General features: G+C 34.2%; 2 protein-coding genes across 2 annotated transcripts; one reads left to right on the top strand and one right to left on the bottom strand.

Moving 5' to 3' along the window:
- Positions 1-178: 178 nt before the first annotated feature.
- Positions 179-2862, top strand: J4E85_003950 (uncharacterized protein; the record flags this gene model as incomplete). Its single annotated transcript, XM_051468213.1, has 5 exons — positions 179-245; positions 301-326; positions 500-924; positions 975-1757; positions 1809-2862. 5 exons carry the CDS (start codon positions 179-181, stop codon positions 2860-2862), a joined length of 2355 nt encoding a protein of 784 aa, XP_051327805.1.
- A 1170-nt stretch (positions 2863-4032) lies between these two features.
- J4E85_003949 (uncharacterized protein) lies at positions 4033-4811 on the bottom strand (the record flags this gene model as incomplete). The annotated part of the gene is made up of 2 exons (XM_051468212.1): positions 4033-4485; positions 4536-4811. 2 exons carry the CDS (start codon positions 4809-4811, stop codon positions 4033-4035), a joined length of 729 nt encoding a protein of 242 aa, XP_051327804.1.
- Between the last annotated feature and the right edge of the window lie 9504 nt (positions 4812-14315).

The following is a 14315-nucleotide window of genomic DNA, read 5'->3' as shown; positions in this document are numbered from 1 at the left end:
ATGCGATCCGCACCTGCCCGAACACAGCATGACCCCACTATTAGGCCGCGTGCTTTGAGCCAATCCCAACGGATTAGCACGTCATTTTTCGCCTTAAGTCTGGGTCGTCGTCGCGCCGCCGTCGCTCTTTCGCAACTCCAGAACGACGCGACATCCCGAGCGACAAACCGAACGATACATGGAGTCGCCGGAAACGCCCGCCGTCCCAGAGACTGCTGCTAAGAAGCGCAGAAGACCAGTCAACGGTACGCGACATGGCCTCTTTATATGGCGATAGGTGTACTAACAGAGTTTCGACAGCCTGCGCTACTTGCCGTGCGAGAAAGGTAGGATCTCATGGTCTCTTGTATATCATTCCTCTCTTTAGATACCCATACCAAGGCAATGGGTATCCGGCGAGCGACCATCAGGTTGTCGTGATGGTCGTAGTTCTGGCGTCGGGGCCTAGGATATCCGGAAAACCATAAATCAGGGCCCAACGTAGCTGACAACCATCTAGGTCAAGTGCGATGAACGCCCAAACGGCTGCCTGAACTGCGAAAGGCTACAGCTGGACTGTGTGCAGAATGGCGGTGTTTCCACTGCTGCGAAGAGACCAAGCACGGCGTACGAGCCTGTTGTAGGCATCAAGCGTAAACGTACATTTCGATCCTGCATTCCCTGTCGAGACTCCAAAGTCAAATGCTCCGGCGAACGACCGAACTGCATAAGATGCCAGCAGCGCAGAACCTCATGTGTATACGATGCTGAGCAGGTGGAGCCAGCCTGGGTACAGAGCATTGCGACTCCTGCCTCAGACACGCACGCCGATTCCGTGATGATACCGCCACACACTCCCCGGGATTCTCGAGAGCCTTCTAGGATACTCGGCTCACTGTCGAATAGCGAGCCTGCTGTAGCGGGGTGTCCGCCGGGCCTACTATGGTATGCCTTACGATCTTACTGGCGTGCATCCAACTTACGAATCCGCACAGGTTGTTTTCCCAGCAGCTGCCACCCAGAATCAAACTTCATGCGTTGTTAGATGCTTACTTCAACAACGTCCACCCCATCCGCGTGTTCGCGTTCGAGCACAAGCCCTCGTTCATTCGAATGCTAGACGAAGGACAGCTCGTGGATGCCTCCGATCAAGCCCTCTTGCACATAATGTGTGCATTGGGTGCTCGGTTTTACGCTCTCGACTACAGTGAGTCGTTCTCGCCCTTGACGAAAGATCTGATCCAGTCAGCCGGAAGCCAGTGGGCTAAAGTCGCGGAAGAGATGTTCTTCGCTGATTACAGCACCATCTCAATTACCAAACTCAAGGTCTTGGTCTTGCTTCACGACCAGGAAGCTCGCAATGGCAACTATGCTGGGTCTTTTCTTCTTACCGGCCTTGTCATACGTATGGCGCATGCCTTACAGCTCAACAATGAAGTGTCACCAGATGTGCTTTGTAAGGAATTAGGAGGAAGTCCAAACGAGGTTTCTGTGCGAGAGTCGCGTAGAAGACTCATGTGGGCGTGCTATATGATTGATGTCTGGGCTGGTAGTGGCGTCGACCACCTCACTATACTCAATGAAAGAGACCTCAAGATTCAGCTTCCGTGCAACGAGCGTCAGTTCTCACTACAGATCCCGTGTATTACGGAGCGGCTCGAGAGGGGCACACTATTGGAACTCATGTCTCCAGAGGACATTCCAGAGAAGCCGGCGGATAACCTGGGCATGGCCGCGTACTATGTGCGCATTGTCAGTATCTGGCGACGTGTTCTTCGGTGAGTGTGGCTAGATTCAGCTCGCGAGTCTTGATTGCTGACTTGGCTTAGGTTTGTGAAGCACATGGATGAAGAACAACCGCCGTGGCTTCCAGAGTCAGGATTCGCCGTCCTCATTGAGGACATACAGTCGTGGAAACAAAGCCTGCCATCCTGGCTAGATTTCTCCGCGGACAACATCTACATTCGGCGCGAGACACATCAGCTAGGTGCCCTCCTCCTCATCCACTGCATGTACCATCACGTTATGTGCGACGTACATAGGATCGCTCTCCCTGATCTGTTCAAAAACCAGGAGCCGTTCGTCTTCCCTACTGATCGACAAGCGTTTGTAAGTCATCTGCAAGACGTCTGCTTTGAGCATGCGCAGCGTATGTCGGTCCTAGTCTCACACATACTCCAACACGGGGTCAAACACTTTGCGGACTCCATACTGCCTTCATTCGTTTACAACAGTAGTCGCATCATGCTCTACTATATCGCTCGGATTCTGGACGTATCAAAGCCCGACGCAGGAACTGTGATTGGTCGTACAGTCGAGTTAGTGCAGTACAACAACCAGGCGTTACGGGAGATGGCGTTCATGTACCCGCTTGCTGAATCGTTATGTATCACCTCCGAGCGCTGGTTGGAGACTGTACGCGACAGTCTGGCTCGTGGTCACTCTGCTGACTACATTGCGCCTCAGGATCCATCAGAGAATGAAGCGCGGCGCATTGTCGGCGCGCCTGCACCGATGGCTGGCACTCCTAGACAGCGAAATGCGGCCATCTCAGTTATTCCTCCTGTCGAGGAGATACTGTCAGCAACTTCACCCTCGACTCTTCGCACGGCTACTACTCGCTATCCTTTCTCAGCGCCTACCACTGGTCACGGTTCTTCTACTGTAACATCAGGCCAGGCCATGACGACACCATCTGAGAATGCAGTAGGGACCATGTACTCTTCTCCCAGCGCGCCAACTGCTTTCGAGCAGCCCATGTTCAACCTGGACGACCTCCAAAATTTCTTCGGATGGGAAGCAAGTGATGACGAGAATGCACAGTCTACTGGGTTCGAGGGCTTTGGTCCGCTAGGCTGGGCAAATAATTTCTCCATCATGTAAGTGAGTATTGTATTGTGAAAGTTACCTGCTGGGCGTTTGGGCACGGTCTTTCTAGGGTATACCTCTCTTCCGTTAAAACCGACGCGGTAGGTTCTCGGCCATCTTGGTTCATTACTAGAATGTTTCCTCTTTAGGAGCAATATCGACTTTCTAAAATGCACCTTGATCATACTGTATCTGGCGATAATGGGTAGCTAATCCAGTAACATCGTGATTCGAGCGGTAAGGTGCCGCTTGTCCGCGCAGCATGATCCAACAATGATGCAACGAACGAACACCAACATACATAGTAACCGCCAAGCTCAGAAGCCGGGTATGTGGTACTTTGCCGCCCTACCAAGACTCTTGGTAAAGGCTATCATATGTACGAGACTCAGCCAGACCGGCTCGCACCACCACAGCACGCACCTCAACATGACCGACAACGCCTCTTTCACCGGCGCATCCAGCGCAAAACAAGCTGCCCTCAATAGCTTCGTACAATTAACCTGGCGCTATTGGCGCTATCTCTACATACCCGGGACCTTCCTCTGCATGCTTGGTTTCCTCAGTCTCGCGTATGCGGTGCATCTGGGTCGAGCGCGCCCGCACGAACGCTGCAAAACCCAGAGGGTAACTTCGTTACTATTCTACGTACTAGGACATCAGCTATCACTCTACGGTATCCTGGTCTGTACGATATGGTATGCGCTCAAGGACGAGCGCCCTGGATCGGGAATCGTCCGCCCTGATGCCCACAAAAATGCTGCGGGATCTTTGAAGGGTTACGATCTCGCATTGGATGATGGCTCCGGATCTTTCGAGGAAGTGCACGCAGTCCCATCAAACAATGCTCGCGCTATCCCGCTAGTTAGGTCTGCTATCACTGTCGCAGCTTCGGCTTTGGGCGTCGTCGCCGTGGTGACCCGATATAACTGTTTAGACAGCGAGTGCCCATTTCAACAGAAATGCTACGTAGTGAGCATTGTATGCATGACAATCGCTTTTTCAAGGTATTTTCGGGGTTTTATCGAGTACGTTCGCAAGATTCGGACATACACGAGGAAGAACGCGGACTGGACCGGAGGATGAATCCGAGCTACGGGTGGGTTGAATAGGGCACCCGAAAGAACGTCGATGGGAGAGTGTTGTGGTGCATCTAGTACTTTATTCATTGGAACTTCATAACTGTTACTTGCCCTGCAAGTCCATATGCCACTCTTCACGTAACGAGTGCTCAGCTACCGAGAAGATGTCCAGCCATGCTTCGCTTCCTGTAGCCATGCCACGTCCGTATACATGTTTGTCATGTATACTATCCTGAGCGACGTTCGTTTGGGTCCAATACGTGAAGGCGGTCTGTCCATCTGGCGATATGGCTTCTATCATGAGGACTTTGTTCTGCTCTTGCAAGACTGGGAACTCTGCTTGGAACCAAAGGCCTCCCTTGTTGACATAGCCTGGAGTATCTGCGCCTGGTCCAATACTGGCGTCCATGACTGTCGCAAATACTTTGCATAGCGACGCGAAGGCTTTGGACATGTTGGTGTAATACTGTGTCCGCCAGGTTTCGTTGTTCATGATACAGCGTAGTGGATTGGTATTTCGGGCTTCGCTGTTGTAGTACTTTTTTGGCCAGACATCCTGTGCTTGTTTAGCAGAAGCCAGAGACTACGCAGCGAATATGCAAATACCCAGATCGTTGTCATAGGAGACTCCCCATTTGGTCTCGTTTTCGCGTAACGGCGCGCCGTCTCGCTCAACCCGCGCGTGTAGAATAGACAGAGGTTAGGTTCTGGTCGCAATATCGCTTCCGCTTGGAATAACTCGATGGTGTATTTGTCGACGGGATCCCAGGTCGCCTCTGAGCTGTGGAGCTGCGTGCATTCATCGTCCCTAAGCTCTAGCGGAGCAGCTTCGGCGATGAGGAAGAGTTGGTAGAGTGTTACGACAAAGGAAAAGAGCTTCATGACGATGTTGATGTGTGACAGATCGTGGGTGAGGGTTCCCATGCAGCAGGGTGGAGCTGCATCTAACGTAGGCGTAAGCGGCCCCCAAACGCCTATCTATGGACGAGGCTGAGCGTCAGGCGTGCATGCTCGGCGCCTGCGCCCTGGCGTCAAGTTTGCGCATCTTGTCAGCTTGAATACCAAGGATACGTTCGCAGCTCACACGATCAATCCCACCTCTTTAGTGATCTGGTATGCCTCCGATGCACGTTGTTTAGTAGCACCTAGATAGTCAAGGCTCACTCGGATCAATCGTGGACCGCGCAATACCCAACCAGCGATTTCGCCAAAAACAACATCTCAACGGTGTGCCATGCACATATCACCGTGCATCGCGACCTGATAGCAAATTGAAACACTTTGGCTACCGAAATGATAAATGGTGTGTGGTGGGTGGAAGACAAGTCTTCCGAGGGAGCAAAAAACGCAAAAAGTAAACTAAATATCTAAGCAAAACGTCTTATTTAATATAGGTTATTTAGCTACTAGTCTAACTAGTAATATTAAATTAAACTAAGTTCTACTATTCTAATACTAGCTGTCTACTTATTCTTTTAGTAATAAACTAATCTTAACTAAACTCTAGCTTATAGCTTAATATACTACTTTATAGTAGAAATAAAAAGAGCTAAAAAATTAATATATACTATCTCTACTTATATAAGCGCTAAATACTTTTATATTAATTCTTTAATTACTTAGATCTTACTTTATATTATCTATATTTTTAAGTAAGTATTACTTATAAACATTAGTATAATATACTACTTATAACTTACTTTATATACTAGTATACTTAAAAAAGTACTACTAAACTACTATAAGTATAGCTATTTTAAAGAATATGTATAAGAAATTAGCTATTAAATACTAAAGATTTAAGTAGCTTTATATAGTAGATTAAACTTATAATTTCTACCTAATTAGGTCTAGTACTAATTAAGTAAGAAATATTAAATATTTACTTACTTTTATATATAGACTTATACATAGAATCTTACTTATTTAATCTACTTATATTATATCTCTATACTATTTTATATTACTCTATATCTAAGATATAAATACTTATCTTCTCTTTACTACTATAACTTTATAACTTTATAAAACTATAAGTAGTTATAACTTTACTCTAACTTATAAAGCTTATTAAATAAGTAAGTCTATAGTATTACTAATACTATTCTATAATTAGAAGTAAGCCTAACACTTAAGTAATAATTAGTAATACTACTTATAATCTAGAATATAAGAATATAGAAGTAGAGTAACTAATAAGTACTACTAGAAGCTCTTTATTAGAGTACTTAGTAAAGTAACTATTAAGATAAATAATATACTTTATTACTAAAGTTATAATATAATAAATAAAGAATTAGCTTACTTTAATTAGAGTAAGTAGTTATAGTAAATCTATATATTATATATTAAGTACTAAGACGTGTAATAACTATAAATAATTAAGTAAATATAGTTAAGTAGACTATAGTCTATAAGTAATCTAATACTTTTATTTCTACTACTAATACTATATTATTATTAAAGATATTATAAGTACTATAGCTATTATACTTACGTAATTATAATACCTAGAATACTTAAGATACTTAGAATACTATAACCTAGGCTCTAGTACTACGTAAGATCTAGTAATCTAACTACTACTAAAGTAGCTTTTTAGACTTATATTCTCTATCTTTTATTTTAGAAAAGGTAACTAGTACTAAGACTAAAGTACTAGAAGAGCTTATAACTTATAATATCTAATATATTAAACTTACTATCTTAGATAACTATATTAAGATTATTACTAGTAATAACTTAGAGATTATCTATATTTCTCTAGAGTTAAAATAATAGTTAGAGCTTTAGACGCTCTATTTCTATACTAAAGATAAATACTTTACTACTTATACTATTATAATAGGCTAAGACTTTAAAAAAAGTATTAACTTTATAATAGTTAATAAATTATACTTTTATATTACTATTAGTAATAAAGCTTAACTTAGTTCTACTATTACTAAATTTTTATAGTAGTTTTACGCTACGCTTATTTATATTATAACTACTATTAAACTTCTTACTAAAGAATATAATACGCTCTTAAAGTAAGTATAACTTCTACTATCTACTATTTTATATTAGCTATATAATAAAAAGATAAATTATATTTATAATTTTAAAGCTTAAATTAAGAAGCTAAAGAGTAAGAACTCTTTATTAGATAACCTAAATAAGATTAATAAGTACCTAGCTTATCTTATACTATAGACTAAGCTCTAAGAACTTTACACTACTAGTAAGACCTACTATAACTCTATTAGTAAACTTAAAAATACCTAGAATATTAATAAAAATAAGATTAAGAAGCTAAAGAATAAGCTTAAGTATAAGAAGAGTAAAGCTAACTACTTCTATTATAATAGGCTTAGGCTTTACCTAAGCTTTAGCTTAGTATATAGAGTAAAGCTTACTATAAGCTTTCTTTTTAAGAAATATAATATCTTTACTAATACTTATTATAGCTACACTTTAAGGCTAGTTTATAATATTTATATTTCTTCTTTTTATACGCTATATCTAAGTATTATAATAGTAAAACTTAGTATATAGAATACCTAAGAGTTTTTAGAAGTCTCTTTTCTTATATTACTTTATTAGCTCTTTAAGTAGATAGTAGCTATCTATAAAATATAAATCTAGAACTATATTATAATAGTAATATTACGCTTCTAGAATAAGAAACTATGTAACTTTATTACTTTAATACGCTTTACGCCTAGCTTTATAATATTACTACTTATTACTATAACTATAACTTTATTAGTACTTATACTATTCTTCTTAGTAGCTATAGTGCTACTATCTCTAAATTCTTCTACTACTATAGTAGCCTCTACTTTCTACTATAAGATCTTACCTCTAGAAAAGCTATTTACTAGTAATAAAATATACTTTTATTTATAGCGTATTATAATAAAATATAGATTAGATATAGACTAGAAGTTTATTAAGAATATAAAGGCCTAGTTTATTTATATTTAGTAGTCTTTCTTAATTATAGTATAGCGTAAAGTTACTCTATTTTATAAACTTAGTAAATAAAACTATTAAAACTTTATTACCTTTCTAGAGTATCTTAAGTTCTATTATAGTAACTAGTACTTTTAGAAACGCGTTTAAGTATAGTTAAATTACTTATAATAAAATAAAAAGTAAAGCTTTACTAGCTTTTTTATTTACTTTAGCTAGCTTTTTATATAAGTAGATAGGCTTAGCTAAAGTAGTAACTAGAAGCTTACTAGGCTACGCTAGGCGCTTAATAAGTATATATAGATAGTTACTCTTAACTAAAGCGTTTAGTATTTAGATTTTAATAGCGCTATCTAGAAGTATAAAGCTATTATAGTAAATATTAAGACTACTAAGGTAAAGAGTTTATATTATAACTTTACGCTCTTAGCGCCTCTAGCTTATAACTATAATAGTAATATTTAAATAGTAAATATAAGTACTATAAAGACTTTTAGTACCTCTATAAAGCGTAGCACAAGTAGCACCTATACTAACTAGATTCTCTAGAATATTTTTAACGCTAGACGCGCTTTAGAAGCCTATACTTACTATAGTAAGTAGAAGTATCTTTACTAAAGCTATACTAACGCAACTATACTATAAGTAGTAGAGATTAGATATACTATAATAGAAGAAAGATATAGTATTTTAGAAAACTAGTAGCCTCTAGTTTAAGTCTAAACTAAAGATAAGTAAGCGCTAACTTAGTAGAAAAGTCTATAGATAACTTTCTTACTAATAATATTTATAAAATTTAGTAGTCTATAGATAAGAGTCTATTTCTTATTTTACTACTACTAGATAGCGTTAAAGTAGTATAAGCTTTAGTAGACTTAGAGTATAAGTACTATAGCGCTATTAGTAAGATAGTAGCCTTATAGCTATAGGCTAATTATATTATAATTTCTTCTTAGACTCTTTACTAAGCTATAGAGTTCTTAGAAAGAACTAATATTTCTAGACTTATAGCTATAACGTATAATCTAGATAGTTAGATATTATAGCTAGTAGCCTATATTATTCTAGAACTTATTTATAATATTATTTTAGAAAAACTATAGATATACTATAAAGATATTATTTTTAATATACTCTAGAGTAAACTTTACGTTAGAGTAGTAGAAGGTATAATTATAAAGAAAACTACTACGCGCTTATCTCTTCTAGAGCTTAGGTCTATAGTAGTATCTATAGTATCTATATTTATATAAAATATAAAAAGTAATAAAGATATAGCGTAGATATTATAGGTAATAAACTTTTATAAACTTACTTTTACTATTAATACACTATACTCTATTATACTTATCTTTACGCTATTTAAGAAGTCTATTATAATAAAGCTTTCTAGTAAGCTAGTAGACTTTTAGAACCTTTTTAATAAATCTAAAGCCTTAGAGTTACTTTCTTATAAAGGCGCTATAAACTATTATATTAGGTTAGCTAGATAGCCTAATAGAAGCTTACCTACGCTCTTTTAGAGCTCTCTTTACTTTATATTATATAATTAACTATTAGAGCTATAGTAGTAGCTTATAAAGCTTATAGATAAGAGCTAGATCTATACTAGCTTTTCTACTATAAGTGTATCTATACTTCTAGTTAAGAAGGTATTAGGTAGATAGCGCCTTTACGTAGATTACTACTTATTAAATAAGATTACTTAGTCTAACTACTACTTACTTCTACTAATTAAGAAAACTTTATATATAATATTATAAGCATAGTAGTTTATAAAAGTTAATATATAGGCTACGTTCTATAAGCTTTATATAGCTAAAGAGAATAAGTACCTAATAGTGTTTTATATCTATTTTAGTCTCTTTAAGTAGCTTATCTATCTATTTAGACTAACTAGCGCCTTTACTATCTTTTAATAATATATTAATAGTATACTCTTTAAAACTCTAGAGTAATACTCTACTATATATTTAAATAACGTACTAATATTTATAAGTAGATTATATACTAATTATATAGTAAAGATATACTAAGTACTTTTACTACTTTAAGCTACTAGTCTAAATTTAGATCTAGAGAAGAGCGTGTTTATAATAAAGAAAGTATACTATCTTAGCTATATAGTTTAGGTAGAGAAAGTAATCTATCTAGACTCTAATAAACTAAAAGTAGTTTAGAATTAGAAGTCTCTACGCACTATAATAAGCGTTTAGAGTTTTCTAGAGTTTATAAACTTTTACTAGAACTTTATTAAAAGATTTTTTAAAGTAGTAGTATTTTTATATTATCTTACTAGTTAAAATATTCTATTTAAGTAGAGTTCTACTAAGTATAAGGCGTTTAAGCGCTTTAAGATATACTTTATTATAAAGCTAATATTAGTCTAGTAGAATCTATTCTAGAATACTATAGTTAAATATAACTACTTAGAAGTAGCTCTTAGTAAGTATTTATTATAGTATATTAATAGCGTTCTTTACTCTATAGCGTACTACTCTACTACTTTAATAGTAGAGTAGTAGAACTATACTATTTATAATAAAAAGCTTCTTATAGTAGTATAGTGCCTAAAGACTTAAAGTAGTAAGCTATAAAGTATTTTTTATTTATTTATAGTGTTTATAAACTATAAAAACTTAGAGTACTTTATAAGCTTACGTAAACTTAGTAAGTACTAAAGTAAATAGATAGAGTTACTATTTTAGTTCTACTATAGTCTTAAGTTTAGACCTAGATACCTCTACGCGTAGTCTAACGCGCTAAGCTAATATCTATAGAATTAGCTTTAGAAAGGCTCTAATAAGGTAGTAGTTATATACTTTATTAATATTATAGTACTTATATTATTAGAATATACTAGTAATATATATTAGTCTAAAGAGTATCTTTTTTTTATAAATATATATATATAATAGTTATAGAATAAAGCTATTACGTAAAACTATAGTTACGTACTTAGACTATAAGCTACGCTAGATAAGTTTTAGAAGTTCTCTACTAAAGCGTATACTAACTAGTAGATTAGTAACTATATAGTAAGTATATATAGTATACTTCTTTAGCGTAGTATTATATAGCTACTATTATAAAAGCTCTTAACTACTATAGTTATCTAGCGTATATATAAAGAGAGTTTAGTAGAGTACTCTAGAAAGAATACTATATTCTAGCTACTACGCTATAACTATTATTAAAATAGTATATTAGCTAATATAGCGTAATATATCTATAACTACTACTACTATAGCGTATATATCTTAAGAAAGAAATATTAGAGTCTTCTATAGCTAATACTAGTTACTATATAATATTAGATATAGATCTTTATAGATTTTATAACTAAGCTCTCTTAGAAGTTTTCTAACTTACTATAGTACTTATTAGTAATAATAAACTAACTATTAAAGTATATATAGTTAGAGGCTATAATATTAATAGCTATAGAGTATTACGCGCGCATTTTTTATAATACCTAGTAGTGTTTCTATAGTTTTCTAACTACTATTATTATAGACTAGAGTTCTAACTAGTTAGATAGCTTTTAGAAGATTCTTTACTAGCTTATAGATATTAACTAGCTTTTATCTACTATATATTACTTCTAGACTAATAGTAGAATAGAGCGCGTAAACTAAAAAGTTTAGATAGTACTTTATATAATAGTAAACTTTAAGTAAACTAACTAGCCTACTTATCTCTTTACGTATTAATTAGTGCTAAATAATAAAGACTTTTTAGTTATAAGTATAAGTCTAAACTTACTTCTAAATAGCTATATAGTAGACTTATTATAGAAAATACTAATTTCTAGTAAGATAAATACTTCTTTAAGTAGCTTAGCTATAAAGTTTCTAAAATATCTATATAGTAGAGCTAAGTTAGCGTAAGTAGCTATTACGTTTTAGTAGTAGCGCTAGTAGAAAGTAACTAATTATAGCTAACGTTCTATAAAATATTTCTAACCTAGTAATAAGGTTTAGTTCTTAATACATAATATTAAGATAAATAAGCTAAGTAGTAAACTTAACTAGCTATAGATTAAGTATATAGTAGTTACTATACCTATACTACTTATAGTTATATTAGACTTCTCTAGTAATTTTTATAAAACTATTTATATAGATTTAGTAGAAAAGACTACTAAAAACCTACTTTCTAGCTAGATATAAGCTAATTTCTAGCTAGAGCCTATCTTAGAATTAGAAAAGACTAATTTAGTGCTATAGAAATTTAGAGTAGAGAAAATTCTATAAGCTAAGAGCGCGTAGAGTTATAGTAAACATTAAGTACTAGTAAAATAGATTAGCTATACTAACCTATTATAGTATTCTCTAAAGAATTTTTTAAATATAGTAGCACTAGTATAGTTTAAAGTAAAGTATAAAAGTGTATAATATTATAATAGCGTAACGTAAGTTTAAAGAGAAAAGCTTTTTTTATTACTAGTACTATAAGAGTACTAGACTTTATCTATAATAGAGAATAAAGAAGTAAACTAAGGTTTACACTAGAAACTAGTATAAGAATAAAATAGTACTAGACTAAATTCTAGAGTTATAATCTAAGATTATACTATATTCTATAAGTAAGAACTTTATAGCTCTATCTACTAAGAATCTAGCTCTAACTAAGTTTTCTAATACTACTATAATAGACTTAGCTAGTTACGTTAGTAGCGCTTCTCTAAAGAAGATAGTAAATAAAACCTAGATCTAGAGTAACTATAATAGCTACTATGCGCGCTATTATAAAAGTAGCGTATAGAAGAACTAGAATAGCTATAGTAATATTTATAGTAACTTTAGCGTAAGCTATAGTATAAACTAGAGCTACTATTTATATAGTAGTCTTAGAAATAGTTATAGCGTAGTAGAGTATATAAGTAAAAGTAGTAGCGTAGTAAACGTAAATAGTAATAACTATAGAATCTTAATAAAGATAAAGAGAGAGCCTTAAAAAGGCGCTACTAGCTAGTAGTACTAGAGGTCTAGTAAAGTTTAAGTTAGTAAGTAAAACTAGAAGTTTACTATAATAGTACTTACTATAATATTAGAGAGGTTAGTAATAGTATTACTTTAGATCTACTAAACTACTAATATTTACACTATTATTTTACTTATATTACGCGTAATAGTATTAACTAAGACTATAGTATTACTACTATAACTATAAGAAAGTATTAATAAAGCTAGCTAAACTTCTATACTACTACTACTCTAGTTATTATAATACTTAGTAGTGTAAAAGAGTACTAGAGTTATAATAAGGCTCTAGACCTAAACTATCTTAAGAAGCTTAAAGAACGCTCTAGCTAAGTAGTTAAAGATAGATATAAAGATAGCTCTCTAGTCTCTTCTTAGCTCTACGCTAGCGCTAATTATACTAGCTATTATAATATAAGAGTTATTATTATTAATACTATAATATACTAGTTTAAACTAGTAATAGAGAAGAACTTAAAGCTTTTTATTAGTAGTAAGAAAGTTATTAATACACTTATAGTATAGCTTCTTATATAAGTAGGTTTAATAAGTAATCTCTAAATAGTGTATTAGCAGCGCTATAATAGTAAACTTCTAGACTTAAAACTTACTTTTACTATATAAGTAGCGCTAAATAGTTTTATAATTCTTAGTAAACTTAATATAAGAGAGATATAGTATATTAAAGTTTATCTCTACTAGAATAAGATTCTTCTTATTACTATTACTATCTACTTTAAATCTATTAATAGCTTATTTTTTACGTATAATTCTACTATTAGCTCTATAGCCTAGTATAGAGTTACTAAAAAGATTACCTAAAAAGCGCCTAAAAGACTATCTATCTAAGACTAAGCTATAGCTACTATTAAGTACTATTAGATATACTATAGTAATAGTATAGTACTAATATAAAGTATAATTAGAGTAGTAAAGATATAGATAAAGTAGCGTAGTAAAAGTTATATAAGTATATTATAGTAATATATATATAGTAGTATATTATTATATATAGCCTAAAAAGATTTCTATATAAGTTTACTTAGTTAATAGTATCTTAGTAATATAAGCGCGCTAGCTATACACTTTACTACTATAACTTATATATATAACTACTATAGTACGCGTACTATAGGTTATAGAGTTTTCTAGCACTAGCTATAGTAGTATTATTATATACCTATTCTACTCTTAAAGTATTTATATAAAGAACTTATTATAAAGGCTATTTTTTATATTCTATTATTACTACTTTTAAGCTATAAGAGTTACGTAGTATCTTACCTCTACTATTATAGTTAAGAATACTTAGCTTTATTCTTAAGTATTAGTTCTATATAAGGTATTTTTTAGCTTATAATAAAAAATTATGTAGAATTTTATAGATACTATAGAGAGTATATAATAGGCTTAGGCTTTACCTAAGCTTTAGCTTAGTATATAG

The sequence above is a fragment of the Alternaria conjuncta genome, assembly GCF_024043145.1.
Source record: "Alternaria conjuncta strain BMP 0040 chromosome Unknown scaffold_5, whole genome shotgun sequence".
NCBI lineage: Eukaryota > Fungi > Ascomycota > Dothideomycetes > Pleosporales > Pleosporaceae > Alternaria > Alternaria conjuncta.
This window is presented reverse-complemented; position numbering and strand designations above follow the sequence as displayed.